The 18,729-nt window shown below is 38.2% G+C and overlaps 1 protein-coding gene across 1 annotated transcript in view; it reads right to left on the bottom strand.

The window, feature by feature from the left end:
- Positions 1–18,729, bottom strand: part of JAZF1 (JAZF zinc finger 1) — a 461,024-nt gene that overhangs the window by 63,342 nt on the left and 378,953 nt on the right. The window contains exon 3 of the mRNA XM_007945577.1: positions 5,405–5,601. Coding sequence (XP_007943768.1) covers positions 5,405–5,601 — 197 coding nt within the window. The remainder of the gene's footprint in view (positions 1–5,404; positions 5,602–18,729) is intronic.

Below are 18,729 nucleotides of genomic sequence, written 5' to 3'. Positions count from 1 at the left end.
ACAATAAGACATGTACCAATTCCACAGTTTCTACATATACAATTCGGTGACACTGATTGCATTCTTTGAGTTGGGCAACCACATTCACCCTCCTGTTCTGAGTTGTTCCTCCCCCATTAACATAAACTCACTTCCCCCTAAGGTTCCTGTCTGAGCTTTTGAGTTACTTTTGTCAGTCTGATCCCGTGTAAATACTTTCCTAAAAGAGCATAATGCTCCAGCAGCCTGCCATCTGTAGTTTTAATGGAATACATCATGTCCATTCCTTTATGTATTTCTATAGCTGCTTTTATACCACAGTAGCAGTGTTAAACAGGTCTGAAACAGAGATCTCACGGCCTACAAAGCCTAAAATATTTACTATCAGGTCCCTTATAGAAAAAAAAAAGTTTGCCAATCTATGATTTACATCATTCTAAATGCTCCTTAAGTGAATGCTTTCGTTTTTATATACTAAAAGAAAACAAGAACACAAAATGAAAAAGACAAGGAGATTCTCCTAGGATTTAGAAATTGCAAAACAAATCTTGATTCCAAGAACACAGGTATGCACAGCTTAACAGTCACAGTATCTTCTGTGAAATGGGACATTATGTGATTTGGATGTTGTGTGAACACTATTATTAAGACCTTATGGGAACCGACTTCTGGTAGTCCTCATTGCTGCTGCTGCAACTGCTGCTGCCAGAGCTGCTGGGAGAAGCAAGAAGAACAGGAAGTGGCCGAGGTGGTGGCTAAGAGGGCTGCTGCCAGAGCAGAGCAAGAAGTGAGTGGGAGGGGAGCAGGGTGGGCCCAGCTCTACCGGCTGTTGTGCCCATCTGCTTGCTGAACAAAGCCCAAGAGCCCATACCAAGTCACGTCCTCTGCTTCTTCTGCCTGTATCTCACCTGTGCTGCAAGAGTCTGGGCTTGGCCACGGTGGCACTGAAGAAAAGGAAGACATAGAGAGGTACATGGGAGGTACTGACAGCAAAGATGAACCCTTCTGTACATCAGTACTGTGTTGTCAGTGAAGGCAAACATGGATATATAGGTGAATAGATGGGTGGGCAGGCTGAACTATGAGGTATGTCTATGTGGGGGGAGTGTGCTGACGACCATGTATAGGGTTGGCAGACAATGTTTCTACAAGGTATTGGTATGTTCTGTAAGAATTCCCAGGTATACAGTAGAGCTGACAAGGGACAAGGCTGTATTCACTTCTTGGTCACAGCTAGCGACCCAGAGGGAGTGAGTAGTTGGACCTGTGGGCTTGGTACTATAGTCACAGGGGACATCAAGCTCAATTGGCATAAGACACTACATAAAACACTGTTCCACATCCTACTTTGGCAAGTAGCAACTGGGATCTTAAAAGCTTGCAAGCAGCCATCTAGATGCAACAATGGGTCTCTCCTCATCCAGAGCAAAGAAGAATGAAGAAAACAAAGATTCATGGAAACAATTAGTCCAAGCAACTGGTACAATATGCCATCCTCAGCCTATATGACTATGAGACCAGAAGAACTAGATGGTGCCTGGCTACCACTGTCAACCACAGGAGGGGAATCTATGTAAGAGATGCTGGATAGAGTGGGAAAACAATGTGGAACAAAACTCAAAATCACTTGGGAAAAAAAAAAAAGGGATCAGGTTAGTTGGTCTGATAGAGCCTGGTGGAATCACTGAGACTATGGCTCCCAGCTGCCCTTTAGGTCTGGAACCGAACCTACTCCTGTGGCTTCCAGCCAAACAAAAGATAGGCATATGAGCTGAACATTTACATTAGGTAGATATACTCCTTGGAGAGAACAATCATGGGAGAATAGAAGGGCTGTGTATGCATATGGAGACAGCTCAGGGGACAGGAGTGCATGGAGGGAAGGACACAGGGAAGAGGTAACTATGGGGAGGAAGTGGGAGGGGAGCTGTCACATTGTGGTAAATTGTAGTCAATGTCATGAGACAAAGTATATGTGAATTGCTGTATGGAAAGTGAATTTGCTCTGTAGACTTTCACCCAAATCATAATAAAAAAGAGTCTGGGGTTGAGGTCTTTAAAATCATTAGGGAGAAATAATAATAAAGGAGAGCACTTTCCCTTAAAAACAAAACAAACAACTTATGGAACCATAGACATATATGTGGTTGGAGGCTGCCCCAAATGGACGTTAAGTGACACATACCTGTAGTTCACAAATACTTCAAACTCTAAAATAAAACTGACCTCTAATTCAGTTTAGTCAAGACAGTCTATTTTGAAGACTATTTTATAAATGAGTTTTGCTACTATATAACTCCCCTGAACCAGGAACACAGCTTGAATATGGAGCTTGGAAGAGTGATTTTAAGAGGCAGAAACATGGAACATTATTTATAACCTGGCAATGAAAGTGACTGAAACCACATTAGTCAGGCAAGAGAAACTGAGCTTTCTAACTACAGGTAAAATAACATTCCAAATATTGAAAAATGTATACAATCAAAATTGTACAGGGTAAGGGGGTTAAGAAACCATTTCTCCTGCTAATTTCGGATATTTATATGGAATGTTCTTCAAGCAGCAAATAACTTAGCAATGATCTTGACAGACTGAAAATGATACATCTTTCCCACAACATAAATTAATTCTCTCAGTGGGAAATTGCTAAAATAGTCTAGGTGTCAGAAAGATTTCTTTACGTCTGAAGGAAAGGAAATGATTCCATTTCTTCCAAACATTCTTACATGAAAATTAATAAACTCTCACTTTTAAAATGTCTCTATTTTACTGGGGTTCTAAGGTACCCATCGCTAATTGGGACAGTCAGGTTATCTAGTATTGGACATGAGTCAGTCTATATAACTTCAGGTATAAAACTCACCTAGGTAGACATTGCCCCCATAATTAATGACCTTTATCAACAGAAATGCCCAGAAAAGAAGAATGCAAAGTTACACTACAGAATCCTCTTTCATTCCTTAGATTTATACCATAAATGTTATACAAAGATCTTCACAGAATAAAACATAAGGGAACCATGGTGGTCCATCTAAGGAAATGGATGAATGTCAAACACACACAAACCAATTCATCCTCTATGGAAGAATGACCCTAGATTCTGTGCTGAAGTTCCTAGTTGAAAATCTCTAACCATTAGTGCTGAGTATTTACTGAATACTGGGTGAGTATTTATGCTTACACATTTAACTCTCAGACAAAATCCTGTATTGTGGGATTAATGACTTGTCCAAGGTAAAACTATTTATAAAGATCAAAGTTCAGCATGAACTCTGGTCTGTGTGACCACTCTCTGCCCTTTGCCAATCCGATCCTATCTTCAAAATGCACAGGTCTGAACTCAACACAGGGTATCTGAGAAAAAGGTATCCCCTGTGTGGTTTTAAAACAGGAAAGGTGTGTGTGCATTGGGGTTGCATCCTTTCACCTTACTTATTCAACCTCTATGCTGAGCAAATGATCTGAGAAGCTGAACTATATGAAGAAGAATGTGGCATAAGGACTAGAGGATGATTTATTAATAACCTGTAATATACAGATGATACAACCTTGCTTAATGAGGGTGAAGAGGATTTGAAGCCCTTACTGATGAAGATCAAAGACTACAGCCCACAGTATGATTTCCATTTCAACATAAAGAGAACAAAAATCCTCACAATTGGACTAATAAGCAGTTAACATGACAAATGGAATAAAGATTGAAGCTGTCAAGGATTTCATTTCACCTGGATCCAGAATCATCACCCATGCAAGAAGCAGTCAGGAAATCAAACTATGTATTGCATTTGGCAAATATGCTGCATTTAAACACTTGTTTAAAGTGTTAAAAAAGCCAAGCTGTCACTTTGAGGACTAAGGTGCACCTAAGCCAACCCACGGTATTTTCAATCACTCATATGCATGCAAAAGTGGGACAACGAATAAGGAAGACTGAAAGAATTGAGGCCTTTGAATTATGGTGCTGTGATGAACGCTGAATATACACCATGGGCTGCCTGAAGAACAAACCAACCTGTCTTGGAAGAAGTACAGCCAGAATGCTCATTAGAAGTGAGGATGGCAAGACTTCATCTCATGTACTTTGGACATGTTATCAGGAAGGCCAGTCCCTGAAGAAGACATCATGCTTGGTAAAGCAGAGGGTCAGTGAAAAAGAAGAAGAGGCTCAATGAGATGGACTGACACAGTGGCTGCGACAATGGGCTCAAGTATAGCAGGGATCGTGAGGATGGCACAGGACTGGGCAGTGTTTCGTTCTATTGGACACAGGGTCACTGTGAGTCAACACTGACTCAACCACACCTACCAACAGCAACAACAATCAGAGAAACTAAGTTTAGAAAACAATAATTCCTCCCCTCGAAGAATAACAACTTATATTGTCAAAGTAAGGGCTTGGAGAAGCCCTGTGTTAAAGAAACGAGTTTAACTTTCTTTAACTCATAATTTCCCCAAATTTATTTGGGAATTCCTTTTCTCCTAAACTCGGAAGGAAGATTGGGCAATCTACTTCCATAGAGCAGATGAAACCCAAGAAAGAGAAAACCTCAGAAACCCAAGGAGAGGTCGCTATGAGTCAGATCCAACTCGATGGCAGTGAGTTTGTTTGTTTATTTTCTCCTTAACGTCAACTCCTATTTTATGAAATTAATGTTTTGAAAACACATTTTGAGAAATACTACAACAGTCACCTCCCTTGATGGGTTATGGATGAAAGAGAGAGAAAATAAACTTTTTAACTCACAGTCAAGGGTGACATTTAAGAAGATGCTGGTGTGATTAGTTGTAGTTTCTCTTTGCTGACAGGATGGACTAAAATCCTTAATATGACCCACGAGGCCCTGCTCAGCCTAACTCGTGCCTATCTCCTTAGCTTCATCTTACACGCTGATCACCCTCTCACTCTGGCCACCTGGCCTTTGCAAATTCTGTTCCCCGTTGGAAAGGCTTTTTCCTGCCGTTTTTACCTATCTGGCTCTTATTTATTCTTCAGGGGAATCCTTTCTGACTGGGCCAAACCCCTCTGGATATTTCTTGTCCTACGTAGTACTTTTACTGGCACTGATCCATGCATGCCTGACTGAAGATACTGGGTCACTTCATCCATACATAACAAACGGTAAGGGCTTTAAAAACTATCTATATACAGTCATTATCAAATACATGTTAACAATAATCTGTAATTCTTTCCTGTATTAATAGGTGAATGAGTCAACATACTCTACAGAGACCAGTAAAGGGTCAAAGAAGTGGTGGGTCTGTCATCTGTCTCTGCTCCTTCTGCCCCTGACACAGGTACACACAAGCATATGGGTACACATGTGCACATGTATGTGTGTGTGTGAGCGCACACACACACACACACACTCTCTCTCTCTCTCTCTCTCTCTCTCTCGTTTCTCATTGTGGGGGCCAAACCACTCACCTGTTGGAGTGCTGCTTCGGAATGAAGAGGAAGGGGTGATGGGCGGGGTCACGGGGGGAGTAAGGCTTCCGCTGCTGTGGCGTGGTGGAGTGGACACATTCCCTCGAGACACTGAGCTGGACAGTGTCAGTGAGAGCTTCGGCTGAACCTTCTTTTTCAGGGACTCCTGCTCTCGGCGGGCAGCATCTGTCATAAATCTAGAACAATAATGGAAGGTCAGTAAGTAACTTGGGTTGTTTACAGACCACAAGGACTAGGACCAGTGAACTTGAGTTTGACAGATGTTAGACCTTTTCAGTCCCAATCTGAAAAAATGACAACTACTTCCCTTTTCTTATAAAATGAGATTATCTTCTAGCTTATTGTTTTGATGCTCCTCAAAGTCAGGTCTATTTCTTTTCTGTACATTTTCCTCACTGGAAAACTTCCACAGAATATACCTCTACCCACATCAATGCCTTAAATTACAAGATTTCCTCTCTTAGAAGGTCCTTTCTCTTTCTTTCAACACATAGGAAGCCCGTCCAACCTCAAAGTCCTCCAACATGTCTAAGGTTGTTTCTCTCTAGGTTGATAGTATTTATTGTTCATACTACTAGCTTCCTGAAAACATTTTTTTTTTTTTTAATTGTGACTTGGGTGAAAGTTTTCCATTCAACAATCCATATACATTCTGTTTTGTGACATTTACCGCAATCCCCACACTGTAACAGCATTCTTCCCACTGCCTTCCCATGCCCACCCCTTCCCTTCGTTCTTCCTAGCTCTACTCCTAGCTCTATTCCTGGGCAAATGCTGTCCTCTTGATCTCATATGCTTGATTGTTCTAAAGAGGGCATACCCTCCCATTGTTACTGTTTACCTTATAGGCCTATCTAACATTGGCTGGCAGATGAGTCATGGGGCGTAAGTTTAGTTCCTAGCTTGACGGGTGTCTATGGGCCATAGATTTGGGGGTTCTACCAATCTTCATCAGACCAGTAAGCCTAGTCCCTTTTTTATGATTTTGATTTTGTTCCACATTTCCCCCCACTCTATCTCAGATCTCTTATTGTGACCCCTTCACAGCAGTCAGAAGTGGTAGCCAGGTACCATCTAGTTCTGGTCTCAGGGACAGGAAAGATGGGGTTCAGGTGTTCCATTAATCCTATGGGCTATTTCCTGCATCTTTCATTTTTGTCGCTCTTCTTTGCTCCAGATAGGGAGAGCCCAATAGTTGCACCTTAGATGACCACTCACTAGCTTTTAAGACCCCAGTGATTGCTCTTTAAAGTAGGATGTAGAACACTGTCTTTGTGGACTATGTTATGCCAATTGACCTTAGTGTCCCCTGAGACTATGGTCCTGAGCTTCCATAACCAGTGACTTTTTCCCTCCAGGAGTTTGGTTATGACTAAGATGTTTTCACAACTTTGTCCCCTGTATACTCTATTACATTCATGGGCATATCTGCAACACATATAAATACATAGGTAGAGATAGCCTTGGTCGAACCTATATATATAGTAATGGGTGAATATATTATATTCAACTTTCCACCCCTGTTCAGATTGAGTGTCTATGTAGCCACTTGTAAATTATTACTACTATTATGGAAGGATTGTGCATATAATAATATTCACCTTTGTTACCTTTAATTCTTGTGCTCCTCTTTATGTCTTCCACTACCTTGATCATTTTGTGCTGATCTCCCTGTTAAGATATATTGCCTTTCCCTTCACCCAAGTTAATACGAGTCTGCCCTCTAGTTGGTGATTTTCTTTCCCTTCCCCTCACACTCCTGGTAACCTTCAAAAAAAAGTTCTTTCTGTGTGTAAATCTTTTCTTAACTTTTTATAGTAGTGGCCTCATACAATAATTGTTCTTTTGTGAATAACTAATTTCACTCAACACAATATCCTCTAGGTTCATCCATGTTTCAAGGTGTTTTGCAGATTCATCATTGTTCTTGAACATTGCATAGTATTTAATTGTGTGTACATACCATAGTTTAATAATTCATCCACTGATGGACACTTACGTTGTTTCCATTTTTTCGCTATTGTGAATAATGCTGTGATGAACATGGGTGTGCATATACCTGTTCATGTCATGGCTCTTATTTTGCTAGGATATATACCTAGTAATGAGATTGCTGGATTATATGGTATTTCTATTTCCATCTTCTTAAGGAAGCGCCATACTGCTTTCCATAGTAGCTGCACTATTTTACAATCCCATCAGCAGTGTTGTTCTTCACACCCTTGCTAGCATTTGTTTTCTGTTTTCTTGAAATTTGCAATTAATGCTGGGGTGAGATGATATCTCATTGCTTTGATTTGCATCTTTCTAAGGGATAATGATAGTGAGCATCTCACTTGAATGTTGTCTTTGGTGAAGTGTCTATTCATGTCCTCTGCCTATTTTTAAATTGGACTGCTTGTCTTCTTTTTGTTGAGGTGTTCAAGTTTTCTATACATTTGGGAGATTAGTTCCTTGTCTAAAGTATCATTGCCAAAATTTTTCCCCAGTCTGTAGGTTCTCTTTTCACTCTTTGGACAAAGTCTTTCAATGCACATAAATGTTTAATGTTTAGAAGGTCTCAGTCATCTAGCTTGTCTTCTGCTGTTTGTACATTTTTAGCTCTGATAGTACATCTAGGCCACATGTTAGGGCTCTGAAGTTTGCCCCTATTTTCTCTTTGATGATCTTTATGGTTTGGGGTTTTACATTTAGGTCTTTGATCCATTTTAAGTTACTTTTTGTATATGGTGTGTGTGGTGTAGTAAATTACCTGGTATGACTTTTCTAGTCATAAGTCTTTGTAAACTCTGTGATGGAATTTGCCATGAGCAACTGAGTAGCTCCTGATTGTTCAAGTTATCCACCTGGAGTATTTCCATTGAGAGTGGCATGAAGCAGTCTTCTGGGAAGTTCTGTCTCTCAGGTATATAGAATTCTGATGTTGGGATTGGTTAGTTTGGCCATTCTGCCAGGCTCAAAAAGAGCCCTCTTAGAGGCAGAAGGGGTCTGTCTCTCTGACTGCTGGCTGAGAAAGACATGCTGCTGAGAGAAACATGCTCCTGAGAGACACACACTTGCTTAGAGGGACGTGAGAGACATGTGCTGCTGAGAGAGAGAGTGCTGGCTGCTAAGTGAGACAGGTGGCTGTGAGAGACTGAGTGCATTTCTGAACTTGAACTGTAGTCTGTTGCTTCCCTAATAAACCCCATAATCTGTGAGTGCTGGGTGGCCACTGCAGAATTATTAAACCCAGCAGAGAGGTGGTGGGTGCTGCAGGAGGAATGATTGGTGAAAGGGCTGGACGGAGGCAGCATGTCTGGCCTCACAGGAATAGGCCTTGAGCTACTGATGGTGATTCTGTCTTCCTCTTGTGGGGTTAAAGGAGGTCAGAAGATGCGGCCTCCTTGCCTCTTTGGCAGTGTAATATATGGATCATTTTCATTTTTCTGCAAATGGATGTCCAGTTTTGCCAGTGCCATTTGTTAAAGAGAGTAGATCAGCTGGCCATAGGTGGACAGATTTACTTCTAGATTCTCAATTCTGCTCCACTGGTTTTGCACCTGTAACTGTACCAATACCAGTTTTCATTACTACATCTGTATAGTAGGTTTTGAGAACATGGAGTGTCAATTTATATGCTTTGTTCTTCTTCAGTAGTGTTTTGCTTATCTGGGGTTTCTGTTCTTTCTATATGAAGTTCATCATTAGCTTTTCCATCTCTTTAAAAAATGATGATGGAATCTGGATCAGGATTACATTATATCTATAGATTACTTTGGGTAGTACTGTCATTTTTATAAAGTTAAGTTTACCTACCCATCAGCATGGTATATTCTTCCATTTATGTAGCTCTCTTTCGGTTTCTTGTAGTAGTGTTTTGTAGTATTCTTTGTCTAGGTCTTTTGTGTCTCTGGTTAGATTTATACTAAGTACATCATCTTTTGGATAGCTATTAAAAATGGTATTATTTTACTTTTTTCCTTTTCAGAGTTCTCTTTGTTAGTGTGGAGGACTCCTACTGATTTTTACATTTCATCTTGTCCTCTGCCATTGTGTTGAACCTTCTATTAGTTCCAGCGGTTTTCTTATTGAGCCTATAGGATTTTTCTATGTATAGGATCATGTAATCTGCAAATAGAGATAGTTTTACTTTTTCTTTGCCAATCTGGATGCCTTTTATTTCCCTTTCTTACCTTATTGCTCTGGTTAGGACTTCCAATGCACTACTGAACAGGAGTGGTGAAAAGAGCATTTTTATTTGGTTCTGTTCACAGTGAGAATGTTTTCAGTCTCTCTCAGTTGCGAATAATTCTGGCCATTGGCTTTGTGTATGCTCATGATTATATTTCCACTTTTTTTTAAAAAATCAAGAATGGGTGTTACATTTTGTCAAATGCCTTTTCTGCATCGATTGATATGATCATATGTTTCTTTTTCTTTATTTAGGTGGTGGATTATGTTGATTATTTTTATAATATTGAACCACCCTTGCATACCTGATATGATACGAATCATGATGTATTAGTTTTTTGATATGTTGTTAGAATCTATTGGCTAGAATTTTGTTAAGAATTTTGCTTTGATGCTCATGAGTGATTTGGTCTGTAATTTTCCTTTTCAGTATGTCTTTGCCTGCTTATGCCTGCTTACGGCTGCTTCATAAAATGAGTTCAGTAATGTTCCATCCTTTTCTATGTTGGGAAAACTCTGAGTAGAACTGGTATAAACTGTTCTTTGAATGAACTTGCCAGTAAAGCTGTCTAGGACAGGACTCTTTTTTTGGTAGGTTTTCTTTCCCTAATTATTACTTAAAAATTTTTTTGCAGTGTTCCCTCCCCTCCTTTTCCACCCCTGGTAATGAACAAAGACAGTTTCCTTCCATACATAAACCTTTCCTTGACTTTTTTATAATAATGAACTAATACAGTATTTGTCCTTCTGTGATTGACTTATTTTACTCAGCATAATGTCCTCCAAGTTCATTCATGTTCTGTGGTGTTTTGCAGATATTATTCTTCAGTATTGCATAGTATTCCACTGTGTGTATGTACCATAGTTTGCTTCTATTCTTCTGTTGATGGGCATCTAGGTTGATTCCACCTTTTTGCTCTTGTAAATCATGCTGCGATGAACATGGGTGTGCATATATCTGTTCTTGTCCTGGCTCTCACTTCTTCAGGATATATACCCAGTAATGGGATTGCTGGGTCAAATGGTTTATCTAACTCCAACTTTTTAAGGAATCGCCATACTCTTTTCCACAGTGCTTGTATCATTTGACAGTCCCACCAGCAGTGTATGAGAGTCCCAATCTCTGCACATTCTTGCCAGCACTTGTTATTTTCTATCTTGTTGAACTTTGCTATTAGTGCTAGGGCAAGATGGTATCTCACTGTTGTTTTCATTTGCATCTCTCCGATGGCTAATAACCATGAACATTTCCTTATGTGTTTGTTGGGCACCTGAATATCCTCTCTGGTGAAGTGTCTTTTCATGTCTTCTGCCCATTTTTCAATTGGATTGTTTGTCCTTTTGTTGTTGAGGTGTTTGGAGTTTTCTATAAATTTGAGAGATAAGTCTCTTGTCAGATTTGTCATTGCCAAATCTTTTTTTCCCAATCTGTAGGTTCTCTTTTGACTCTTTTGGAGAAATCTTTTGAAGCACACAAAAACCAGCAAATAGGTATAGTTATACTTCTTCCTTACCAATTTGGATGCCTTTGATTTCCCTTTTTTTTTTTTTTTGCCTTATTTCCCTGGCTAAGACTTCCAATACAATGTTGAATACAAGTGATGATAGATGGCATCCTTGTCTGGTTCCTGTTCACAAGGGGGATGTTTTCAGTCTCTCTCCATTGAGAATAATGTTAGCTGTTGGTTTTGCATATATGCCCTTTATTATGTTGAGGAATATCCCTTCTACTCCTATTTTGCTCAGACTTTTTATCAGGAATGGGTGTTGGATTTTTATCAAATGCCTCTTCTGTATCAATTGATATTATCATGTGGTTCTTTTCCTTGGTTTTATTTATGGGATGGATGATGTTGCTTGTTTTTCTAATGCTGAACCATCTGTCCATACCTGGTATGAACTCCACTTGATCATGATTTATTAATTTTTTGATATGTTGTTGGACTCTATTGGCTAGGATTTTGTTGAAGATTTTTATATCTATATTCATAAAGGATACTAGTCTGTAGTTTTCCTTTTTAGTGATGGTTTCGGTATCGAGGTTATGTTTGCTTCATAAAATGAATTTGGGAGGATTCCATCCTTTTCTATGCTCTGCAAGAGTTTGAATAGGATTGATGTCAGTTCTTTTCTGAATGTTTGGTAGAATTCTCCAGTGAAACTATATGGGCCAGGGATTTTCTTTTTTGATAATTTTTTTATGACCTGGTCAATTTCTTCTTTCTTTATGGATCTGTTGAACTTTTCCACTTCAGTCTGTGTTAGTTTAGGTATGTAGCATGTTTCCAGAAATCCATTTCTTCTGGATTTTCAAATTTGTTAGTTCTTTGTAGTATCCTGATATTACCCTTTCAATTTCTGTTGGTCCTGTTGTAATATTGCCCAATTCATTTGTTATTCATGTTTTTGTATTCTCTCCCTCTTTTCTTCAGTTAAATTTGCCAATGCTTTGTCAATTTTATTAATCTTTTCAAAAAGACAACTTCTAGTCTTGATGATTCTTTTCTATTGTCTCTCTATTTATGTTTCATTTATTTTTGCTTGCATCTTTATTGTTTCTTTTCTTCTGGTGACTGTAGGCTTTTTGTCCTGCTCTTTTTCTAATTTCTGGAGATGTTGGGTTAAGGTATTGGTTTTGACTCTTATTTTTCGATGTGTGCATTTATTGCTATAAACTCTGATCACTGCTTTTGCTGTGTCTCAAAGATTTTGGTACTTTGTGTGTTCATTCAAGTAATTTTTTAATTTCGTTTTTTATTTCTTCTATTACCCAGTCATTTTCAAAGAGGGTGTTATTCAGTTACCGTGTTTGCTCTTTTTCCTTTGATCTTCCTGTTGTTTATTTCTAATTTTATAGCACTGTGATCTGAGAAAATGTTTTGTAGTATTTCAATGTTTTAAAATTTATTAAGCATTGTTTTGTGGCCTAACATATGGTCTATCCTGGAGAACGTTCCATGTGCACTGGAAAAGGATGTGCATTGTGTTGCTGTTGGGTGAAGTGCTCTGTAGATGTCTATAAGGTAAAGCTGGTGGATTGTCTTGTTTAGTTCTGTGTCTTTGTTGAGTTTCTTTCGAGTTGCTCTATCTTTGATTGAAAGTGGTACATTAAGGTCTCCTGCTATGACTGTGGAGTTATCTATTTGTCTTTTCAATTCTGTTAAAGTCTGATTTATGTATTTTGGGGTTCTTTCATTGGGTGCATGTTGTTGTTATGTGCCGTCGAGTCACACCCAACTCATAGAGACCTCTCCTTGGGTTTCTGAGGCAGTATCACTACGGAAGTAGATTGCCCCATCTTTCTTCCGAGGAGTGGCTGGTGGGCTTGAACCATTAGCTTTCTGGCTAGCAGTCAGTGCCTTAGCACTATGCTACCAGAGCTCTCCACTGGGTGCACAGGTATTTATTTGTGTTATGCTCTCTTGTTCAATCAATCCTTCAATCATTATATAAATTCCTTCCTTGTCTCTTATGGTGGTTTTTATCTAAAAGTCAATTTTATCAGATATTAATATTGCCACTCCTGCTCTTTTATGGTTGCCATTTGCTTGATATGTCTTTTTCCAATCCTTGATTTTTGTCTTTGTCTCTGAAGTGTGTTTCTTGTAGACAGCATATTGATGGGCTATGTTTTCTTATCCAGACTGCAATTCCATCTCTTGAGTGGTACATTTAATTCATTGACATTCAACGTAATTATCAACAAGTATGAATTTGTTGGTGTCATTTTGTTATGTGCTTTTTCGTGGTGTTGCTGATTTTTTTGTTCCATATAATTTTCTGTGGTGAGCTTGTTTTGTTTATGAATTGTGTTATCACTTCCTTTGTTGCTATGGTTTTAAAAAAACTCAACTCACTGCCATTGAGTCGGATCTGACTCATAGCAACCCATCCTTAGGTTTCCGACATGATATCTCTATAGAAGTAGATTGCGCAACCTTCCTTCTAAGGAGTGGCTGGTGGGTTTGAACTGCTAGCCTTCTGGTTAGCAGTCAAATGCCTTAAGCACTATGGTACCAGAGCTCCCTGCTATTATTTTAGTATTTGCTAAATATTTGTGCTTGTCTTCTTTTTTATTTTGATGAGAAGGTTTACCATTTTTCTTTGAGGTTACCTGTGATTTGTAATTTTCTTCCCAAGTTTAGAACAGTCCACTCTATCTTGCAGTAGTCTTGACTTCCTCACCATTTAGAAGTTCTGTAACTACACTGTTTTTCCCCTTTTTGGTTTGTCATCATCCTCATTTGCCAGTTGATGTCTCTGCTTCCCTGTTTACAATCTTGTAGGCTTATTTACTTTGGATACTTCCAAACCTAGATTGGTTTCTGGGTTACGTCATCATATGTATTAATGGTCGGTTGTTGTTTGCTATTGTTGGCTCTCTGTCCAAAGGACTCCCTTTAGCATCTCTTATACATTGGTCTGGTTTTAACAAATTCCCTTAATTACAGCTTATCTGGAAATGTCATAATTTCACCATTATATTTGATGGAAAATTTTGCAGGTATCTAATTCTTGGTTGGAATTTTTTTTCTTTCAGGGTTTTATATATACCATTCCGTTTCCTTCTCACCTGCATGATTTCTGCTGAGAAATCAAAGCTTAGCCTTGTTAATTGCCCTTCATAGGTAACTTTTCATTTATTCCCATGCTGCTTTCAGGATTCTTTCTTTGTCTTTGGTTTTGGTGAATTTGATGATGTATGTCTTGGTGATTTTCTTTTGTGTTCTATCCTGTTTGGGAGTTCTTGAATGGATATAGTCTCCTCTTCATCACATCAGGGAAATTCTCTTCCAACAAATCTTCGACAATTTTCTCTGTGGTTTTATTTGTCTCTTCCTGTTCTGGAATTCTTATTACACGTAGGTTATTCCTTTTGATGGCATATCACATGAACCTCAGGCTTTCTTCATTTTGTTTTGATCTTTTTTCTGATTGATCCCTTTCCAAAAATGTATTGAGGTATTTGTCTTCAATCTCTTTAATTCAGTCTTCCAGTGATTCAATTCTACTCTTTTGCCCGTTCAGTGAGTATCTATTTCTGAAAAGTTAGTATTGATCTTCTGGATTTCTATCTGTAGAATTTTTATCATTTCTAATTTTTCACTTATTTTGTCATTTTGTTCTTGTATTGTATTCTGAAATTGTTCTAGGGTTTTCTGTGTTTTTCTCAATTTTGTCAGTGTTTTTTCCTTGATCTGTCTCTCAATCCGTTGAAGGTACCTAAATGCAATTCTTTTGAATTCCTTATCAGGGAATGAATTCCTTATCAGGGAATCCAATTCTGGTTCTTCCTCAGGGATGTGTTCTGGGTCTGTATCCTGATCCATTGTTTCTACTGCTTTGTTTTGCTTCTTTGTGTGGACTGTGATGATCTGTTGTCTCTGAGACACTGTGATGTTTTTGTGTTTATATTCAATTGGTAATTGTACGTTGGAGTGATTCACCCAAGATTTTTGTTTTCTGTGGATGCTATATAAGTAAGCAGGGTATTGTGCTCCTATATTCGCTAGTTGGCAGTATTTACCACTCACCACCTGTCTCCTTTCCAGTTGTCAGACTCACATATGTCCCTGCTGTCCTTGGCAAGAGAAGCCTATGCTTAGGTCCCTGGAATCTGAATGAGAGTGCTGTCACTTTAAATATCCAAAATGGTCACTGCTTGTAAACATTCAAAATGGCTGCACCCTCCAAACAGCTGCAAGTTCAGAGCTCAGTTTGTCTCCTTCTTTGTTGTCTTCCTTTTTAGTCATCATCCACCAGTGCAGTTATCCATGCAGTCCTTGGAGAGTAAGGCTGATTTTTAGGTTAATTCTCAGGTCCTAACATGATTTGGAAATATTCAGACCATCCATGTCAGGATAGCTGACAGTCCGCAGCTCTGTTTGTCTCTTTACTCACTGTTTTCATTCAGATTCTTCTACTAGTTGCTGTTTAATCCACTTCTGTATCCTTCCTTTCAAAGCTCAGGGCTCCAGGATTATCTTCTGTATCTGTGTCAATTGGTTTCTCTTTTCTTTGTTGAAGAGGATCTGTGTAGCTTGTCTGCCTATTCTGCCATCTTACCAGAAGTCTTGTAAGCAGTTTTTTTTTTTTTTTTTTTTTTTTAAATGATTTGTTCAATTTCTTCTTTTGTGATGGGTCTGGTCAAATTCTCTACCTCAGATTGTGTTAATTTGGGTAGGTAGTGTGTTTCTAGAAGTTTGTCCAATTCTTCTAGGTTTTCAAATTTATGGGGTATAGTTCTTCATTATATTCTCTTATCCTTTTTTCAGTAGGTTCTGTTGTGATATCACATATTTCCTTTCTTGTTTGTATTATTTGCTTCTTCTTCTTTTCCTTTGTTGAACTTGCCAGTGGTTTGTCAATTTTATTAATCCTTTGAAAGAACCAACTTTTGGTCTTGTTGATGCTTTCTATTGTTTTTTCTGTTTCATTTATTTCTGCTCAAATCTTTGTTATTTCCTTTCTTCTGGTGAAGAAGCCTTCTGGTGAAGAAGGCTTTTTTTTTTTTTTTTTTTCTTTTGCCATTCTTTTTCTCTTATCTGTAGATGCTAGATTAAGGTGTTGACTTCGATTCTTTCTTCTTTTTTGATGTGTTCACCTATTGCTATAAATGTCCTCTGAGCACTACTTTTACTGCATCGCAAAGATATTGGTATGTTGTGTTTTCATTCTTGTTTGGTTCAAAAATTTTTTATTTCATTTTTTATTTCTTTTATTGTTGTTGATAGGTGCCATCGAGTTGGCTGCAACTCACAGTGACCCTATGAACAACAGAACTAAATACCTCCCAGTCCTGTGCCCTTCTCACAATCCTTGCTATACCTGAGCCCATCATTATAGGCACTGCATATCAATCCATTTTGTTGAAGGCCTTCACCTTTTTCCCTGACCCTCTACTTCATCAAGCATGATATCCTTCTCCAGGGAATAGTCCCTTCTGACAGCATGACCCAAGTAGGTCAGACGAAGTCTGGCCATTCTTGCGTCCAAGGAGTATTCCAGCTGCACTTCTTTCAGGACAGATTTGTTCATTCTTCTGGTAGCCCATGGTACTTTCAATATTCTTCTCCAACACCACAACTCAAAAGTATTAACTCTTCTTTGGTCTTCCTTATTCATTGCCCAGCTTTCACATGCATATGAGGCAAGGTCTCACTCAGTTTTGATTTTTTCTCCCTTGATCTTCCTGTTGTTGATTTCTAATTCTATAGCATTATGATCAGAGAGGATGCTTTGCAGCACATTGATGCTTTTACATTTATTGAGGCTTACTTTGTGGCCCAACGTATGGTCTATTCTGGAGAAAGTTCCACGTGCACTAGAAAAGAATGTATATTATGTTTTTGTTGAGTAGGGTATTCTATATCTATGAGGTCTAGTTGGTTGTCTTATTTAGATCTTCTGTATCTTTATTAAGTTTCTTTCTAACTGTTCTTTCATTGAAAGGGGTATATTAAAGTCTCCTACTATTATTGTGGAGTTGTGTATTTCTTTCAAGTCTGTTATAGTTTGATTTCTGTACTTTGGGGCTCTTTTACTGGATGCATAGATATTTATTATGGTTAGATCCTCTTGTTTGATTGACCTTTTAATTATTTATATAATGTCCTTCCTTGTCTCTTTTGCTGTTTTTTTATGTTAAAGTCTATTTTATTTGAAATTAGTATCGCCACTCTTGCTCTTTTTAGGTTGCCATTTGCTTAATGCACGTTTTTCTATCCTTTAATTTTCAGCTTAGTTTCGTCTTTGTGTCTAAGGTGTGTTTCCTATAGAAAGCACATTGATGGATTATATTTTCGCATCTATTTTGCTACTCTCTGTCTCTTGACTGCTGCATTGAATCCATTTATCTTCAATATAATTATTAATAGGTATGAATTTACTGCTGCCATTTTGCTGTGTTATTTTGTGTGGCATTGATGGTTTCTTTGTTCATATATTTTTCTGTGCTAATTTTGTTTATGGATTTTTTTAATCATTTCCTTCATTGCTATTATTTTAATGTTTTCTGAGAGTATATGATTTTCTTCTTTTTTATTTTGGTGTGAAAATGTGGTAATTTTCTTTGATATCACACTGTAATTTATTATCTTCCCAAGTTTAAAGCAGTTCATTATTGTATCTTGATAATCTCTCGACTCCTTCTCCATTTGGAAGTTCTGTAACTCCATCATTTATTTCCTCTTTTTGCTTTGTAGTTGCCCTTCTTTACAAATTGGCATCTCTGGTTTCTTATTTTCAGTCTTGTAGGTTCATTATTGGCTCTTGCATCTCTGGGTTGATTTTCAGATGATATTGCTATATGTCTTAATCTGTGGCTTTTATCTGCTGTTGGTGGTTCTCTGTCAGGAGGACTCCCTTTGGCATTCCCTGTAGGGCTGGTCTGGTTTTTGTAAATTCTCTTAATTTCTGTTTATCTGAGAATGTCCTAATTTCACCATTGTATTTGAGAAACAATTCTGCTGAATATTTAATTCTTTGTTGGCATTGTTTTTATTTCAGCATTTTATATATGCCATCCCACTGTCTTCTTGCCTACATGGTTTCTGCCAAGAAATCAGAACTTAGTCTTATTGGTTCTCCTTTGAAGGTGGACTTTTTGTTTTTCCTGAGCTGCTTTCAAGATTCTTTGTCTTCGGTTTTGGAAAGTTTGATTATGATATGTCTTGGTGATTTTCTTTTGTGGTCTATCCTATTTGTGGTTCACTGAGCTTCTTGAATGCATATATTCTTGTCTTTATGGTATTAGGGAAGTTTTCTTGCAACTTAAAATGTTGACAATTTTCTTGTTTTTTTTTTTTTGGGGGGGGTGTATCTTCCTGTTCTGGAATTCCAAATACATGTAAATCAGTCCTCTTAATGGTGTCCCAAATGGATCTTAAGCTTTCTTCATTTTGTTTAATTCTTATTTCTGATTGTTCCTGCAACAGATTGGTGTTGAGAGATTTGTCTTCAATATTGTTAATTCTGTGTTCCATTGATTCAATTCTACTCTTTTATCCATTTCTGAAATTTTAGTATTAATCTTTGGGATTTCTAGGTACTGTTTTTGTATGGTTCCTAATTTTCTGTTTATCTTGTCATTCTGTTCTTTTGTGTGTGTGTGTGTGTGTGTGTGTGTATAT

Source organism: Orycteropus afer, unplaced genomic scaffold, assembly GCF_000298275.1.
Source record: "Orycteropus afer afer isolate SDZICR_OR568_19922 unplaced genomic scaffold, OryAfe1.0 scaffold00008, whole genome shotgun sequence".
NCBI lineage: Eukaryota > Metazoa > Chordata > Mammalia > Tubulidentata > Orycteropodidae > Orycteropus > Orycteropus afer.
This window is presented reverse-complemented; position numbering and strand designations above follow the sequence as displayed.